The sequence below is a fragment of the Crocuta crocuta genome, unplaced genomic scaffold (genome assembly GCF_008692635.1).
Source record: "Crocuta crocuta isolate KB4526 unplaced genomic scaffold, BGI_CrCroc_1.0 scaffold110, whole genome shotgun sequence".
Classification (NCBI taxonomy): domain Eukaryota; kingdom Metazoa; phylum Chordata; class Mammalia; order Carnivora; family Hyaenidae; genus Crocuta; species Crocuta crocuta.
The window spans coordinates 2,128,941-2,133,798 of NW_027527386.1; the positions used below are offsets into that span (position 1 = coordinate 2,128,941).

The following is a 4,858-nucleotide window of genomic DNA, read 5'->3' on the forward strand; positions in this document are numbered from 1 at the left end:
GCCTCTCGCTCCCTTTGCCGCAGGGCCTCCTCCAAGCCACGGATCCTGGTCTCCAGCTCCGCCTGCAGCTGTTCCGAGGCCTCCGCAGCGCCAGGGTGCAGGACTGCGCCCGGGGGCCCCCTCGGGGCTGGGGCCCCCACTCCTGCGGCCTCCGGGGGCGTGGTCTCTGTGCCCCTAAGCTCAGCCTCCACACCACCCACTCCGTCGGCCTTCCTTTCTGGTTCTTCGGCTTTTGGCTTTGTGGCCTCTGTTTCTGGGTTTCCTCCCTCCTCCGGAGCCTCTGTTTCTGTGGCCTCGCCCCCCGTGGTTTTCGTTCTTGTGGCCTCGGCCCCTGTGGATTTTGTTTCTGTGGCCTCGGTGTCTGTGGGTGTTGTTCCTGTGGCCTCGGTGTCTGTGGGTGTTGTTTCTGTGGCCTCGGCCCCTGTGGATTTTGTTTCTGTGGCCTCGGCCCCCGTGGATTTTGTTTCTGTGGCCTCGGCCCCCGTGGATGCTGCCTCCACAGTTTCATCTCCGGCAGCCTCCTCGTCTGTGTTCTCAGCTCCGTTAACTTTGGTTCCCGGAGCCGTGGTGCCATTAAGCCCCATTTCTGTTGGCCCGTCCCTGGTGGTCTTGACTCCCATGCCCTTGCCCTCCCCAGAGGCCACCTCCTCTTCTCCAGGGGCCCCCCGTGCTTCCTGTCGCTCCAGTGCCCGCAGGGCTTCGGCGTGCTGCCTGCGAAGCTTGTCAAACTCAGCCCGGAGAGAGTCATAGAGGGCCAGGGGGATGACCTCGGCTGAGCCGTTTACCTCCATCTCATCCTTCTCAAAGCTCTCCAGGATCTGGGAGGTAGTAGCAGGGAGCTGGTGGGAGCTTGGGGCCATGGAGGCACGGAGTGGCCTCGCCACCTTCCCTGCTCACAGACTCAGCCACACACCGACGCTGACCTCTCCCTCCCCTCCCCTGGGGAACAATCCCTCAGATCCTCAGACCTGTCCCCACCCCACCCTCCTGTGCCTCAGTTTCCCCACCTGGACCTTCTCCATGAGCTCCTGGTTCTGTCTGGTGAGCGCAGCCACTTGCTCCTGGAGGGAGGCCAGGAGCTCCCGGGCTGAGGAGCGTGGCCGTGTGGAGAGCAGAGCCTCGGCCCCTGGTGGGCGCACAGAGTCAGCCCCGAGGGTCCCGGGCCACAGGGACGGGAACTGGGGGTCTGGAGCGGTGGGGGAGGGCTGACCTCCCTCCCAGCTTCAAACTCTCTCCATGACTGTGGGTCAAGGCCCCCATTTCCCGGGGACCCCAGGGACAAGGTGGGCAGAGAGGGTGGACGGGGTGGGGGCTCACCTGGAAAGTCAGACAGTTCCCCCTCCTCATCCTGCAGAGTGGACACGTCATAGCTCGTGTTCTCCCGCTCATTCTGGGGGCGGGGGAACGGGGTCCAGCTCGGGTCCTGCCCCCTTCCCATCCCGAAGACTCCCCCTCCCAATTCAGAGTGGACAGGGGCGTTCAGGTGTCTCCTCTGCTCCTCACAGGCATCAGACGGGCTGTATTTGGCCCACGGTGTTTACTCAGTGCCGACTGTGTGCGGTGGGGCTCTGCTGGGCCCCAGGAGCAGCAGTGAGCACTGCGACCATATTCCAGTGACTGGGGTTGTTATGTGCGGCCTGGGCGTGTGGGGCGTGTCTGTGATGCCACGCTGGGGTCCCGTGTCTGCTCGTGAGTCCCGGATCAGGCCACTCAGGGTCTGTGGGTCTGTGGTGAGCACGTATGTGTGGCGTGGCCCCTGCCTCTCCCGTGTGAGCTCCTGGGACCATGTGTGATTTTGTGCTTGTTTTAGTCTGTTGTGTGTGTCTGTGACTGTTTCAACCTGTGTGTGCCTGTGTGTGTGAGCATGCTTACCTACATAGGTATGTTTGTGTACGAACTAGTTTGGGAACTACATGCACGTGTACACGTATTTGTGGCTGTGTCATCTGCACGTGATTGAATGAAAGCGTCTGCTGTGCATGCGCGAGTATATACATGCAGGGCCATGTGTGGGTGAGCGTGGTTGTTCATCTCTGTGTATACAGGCTACACGTGTTGAGAAGTGCCCATTTTGTGTACGTACGTGTGTCTGTGGGTGTGGGCATGTTGCCTGTGATGGCGCGTTTGTACCTTTGACTATTGCATATGTGTTTGCGGCATGAGAGACCTATGTGTATTGCTGTGGTTGCCATGTAGCTGCAGACGGGGAGAGGCCCCGCCCACCTCCAGCCGGCTAGAGCCCCGCCCACCTCCAGCAGGGGAGAGGCCCCGCCCACCTCCAGCAGGGACAACCGGCTCTGCAAACTCTCCACCTCGCGTCCCAGGCTCTCCTTCTCTTCCTGCTTCTCCGCCAGCAGCTGCTGCAGCTCTTGTACCTGGAAGGAGGGCAGTGGGGGGCTGGGCCAGCCTCCCGGAGGAGTTGGGGGGCGGGCGGCTGACAGGGCTGGCTCTCCCCACAGCTCCCACCTACCTGTCTCTCCAGGCTGTGCAGGGAGCTGGCCTCTGCCTCTGGCAGCTGACGGGAAGAGGAGGGGACGGGGCTTGAATATGGGTGGGGGGACCACCCCTCTCCACCTTCTGCTTAGTAGCCCTTCATCGGACCGCAGACACCCGCACGTCACCTCCCGCGCACCCAGCCCTGCTCTGCCCCCTGACTCGTTACAAAGTATTTATTCAGTGTCAGACCCTGTTGGGGCCGCTCCTTCATTCACCGCTTCACTCAAATATTCGCTCATCCAACAAACATTTATCAGTTGTCTTCTGTGAGCCCATCACGGTCAACCACGCCTATGCTCACCGGCATGTAGTCAAATGGGTGAATGTGAATAAAATCCACAGCATGTCCAATAGCAGTAAGCGCTTTGAGTAAAAATAAAGGGACCTCGGGGCGCCTGGGGGGTTGAGTCGTTTGAGCGTCCAACTCTTGGTTTCGGCTCAGGTCATGATCTCATGGTTTGTGGGATCGAGCCCTGTGTCGGGCTCTGCGGTGACAGTGAGGAGCCTGCTTGTGATTCTCTCCCTCTTTCTCTCCTCCTCCCTCACACATGCCCGCACTCATGCTCTTTTTCAAAATAAATAAATAAACATTTAAAAAAAGAGAGAAAAAATGAAGGGAACTGGGAAGTGAGTCGGGGGTGTCACAATTTTATATAAGGTGGACAGGGAAGGTTTCTTTGGCAAGCGGTTCCTGGGCAAAGACCTAAAGGAAAAGAGGAAGGGAGCCAGAGGAGTTTCTGGAGGAAGAGTGCTCCAAGCAGAGGGCATAGCGCGTGCAAAGGTCCGGGGGCAAGACCAGGCCTGGCATGTTGAAGGAGCAACAAGGAGGCCCGTGTGGCTGGAGCAGCGTGAGTGAGAGGGGGGAGAGAGGAAGGAGGCAGCCAGGAGAGATAGGGGGAGTCTTCCCCATGGAACTGCACTGCGCCCCAGGCTTCCCCCAGGCCTGTGCCTCTGGGGCCCCTCACCTCCTGTTTCCTCCGTTCCTGGTGCTGCTCCAGGCCCCGGATCTTCTGTAGCAGCCGCCCCCTCTCCTGCCGCAGCCGCACGATCTCCTCATAGGCTTCGCGATCATCCTGTTCCCCCAACCCGGGGACCCGCCACCTTCACAGGAGGCCGAGGGGCTGTCCCCTCCCCTACCTGAGCCAGACCGTGTCCCCTCCTGCCTGCCCCCTGTTCCTCCCCCACGGCCTCTCTCACCGGCACGGGGATGCTGGCGGGGGGCTGAGGCGCCTTCCGCTTCTTGGGAGCCCCTCGCTTTTCACGGCTGGACACAGAGTTCTGGGGGAAGGGGTGCAGGAAGCAGTGGGGGACCTGCCGGCCTCCCACCCAAATACACCGGGCCGCCGTCAGCCTCAGCGCCTGCCCTCGCTTCCCGTGCGAGCCTGAGCTAGTCCCTGGGCCTCACTTATCCCGGCATCAAAGGGGCATCTTTCCTGAAAGCTCCAGACCTTGTGCTTTGCTCTCACCTTCTCTTTGTGCCTTGGTACCTGGTACTGGACCGAACTGTCTACAGGTTCCCCTTCCCTGCGGAGCCGAGATGCCGTAGGGCTGGGAGACAGAAAGAGCCCCGACCTGCCTCCGTCCCCGACGTCACCAGCCCTCAGCAGACTCGGTTCCCTCTACCACCCCAGCCCCCTGATGTGGGCCCCTCCCCCCAGTGTCCTCACCCAGTTCTGAGAGCTCGTAGATGCTGCTGTCACTTGGTGACAGCAGACCCTGAAAGTAGCCTTCGTCCCACACAGGTCTTCCTAGTCCCGACCCTGGGACAGAACTCCATCTCTTCTTTCTCTCCCCATAAAGCGTGGGACACACGGGAAGGTGGCGTGCGCAGGGGAGGGGGCTCATTGGCTGCTTAGGGACCCGTACCTGAGATGATGCCTCGCCTGAGTCATCCTCTAGGAGGGCAGGGGAGAGAGGGAAGCAGGGTCAGGCACTCTGTCTTAGGGGCTCCATTCCCAGCCCAAGGAAGGGCACTAGGGAGCCCGAGGGACTTAGGGCGGGGCGGGCTCCCACTCCCCAAGAATCAGGACTTTGAAAGTACGACTCGACTCCCTTTGCGGAGGCCGATAGGAGGGACCTTGAAACTCTCAAAAGGGGAGGACAGGGGGACCTCCAGGTTGGGGCACGGCACGTACAGGGTGCCCATTCTCAGGAAAAAAACATATCAGAGCGCAAGGATGACCCAGGCAAGCAGAGTGGACCCCCAGGCTGTTCTAAAAGCTCCGGGGATCCTTGAAACTGTTCTGAGTAGCATCTGGGGAGATGTGCTTCTATGATGCAGTAAACGGGGGTACCTTGAAAGTTTCTCCAGCCGAGAAAGGGAAGAGGAGGAAGAGAAGGTGATGGGGAGGTGTTTGAATTT

General features: G+C 60.5%; 1 protein-coding gene across 1 annotated transcript in view; it reads right to left on the reverse strand.

Annotated features, from left to right (window-relative positions):
- ANKRD24 (ankyrin repeat domain 24) overlaps window positions 1-4,858 on the reverse strand; it is a 15,622-nt gene that overhangs the window by 5,702 nt on the left and 5,062 nt on the right. Inside the window, exons 10-17 of the mRNA XM_077751742.1 lie at window positions 4,363-4,391; window positions 3,694-3,774; window positions 3,462-3,569; window positions 2,471-2,515; window positions 2,277-2,375; window positions 1,318-1,390; window positions 1,008-1,126; window positions 3-818 (exon numbers count right to left, since the gene is read on the reverse strand). Coding sequence (XP_077607868.1) covers window positions 3-818; window positions 1,008-1,126; window positions 1,318-1,390; window positions 2,277-2,375; window positions 2,471-2,515; window positions 3,462-3,569; window positions 3,694-3,774; window positions 4,363-4,391 — 1,370 coding nt within the window. The remainder of the gene's footprint in view (window positions 1-2; window positions 819-1,007; window positions 1,127-1,317; window positions 1,391-2,276; window positions 2,376-2,470; window positions 2,516-3,461; window positions 3,570-3,693; window positions 3,775-4,362; window positions 4,392-4,858) is intronic.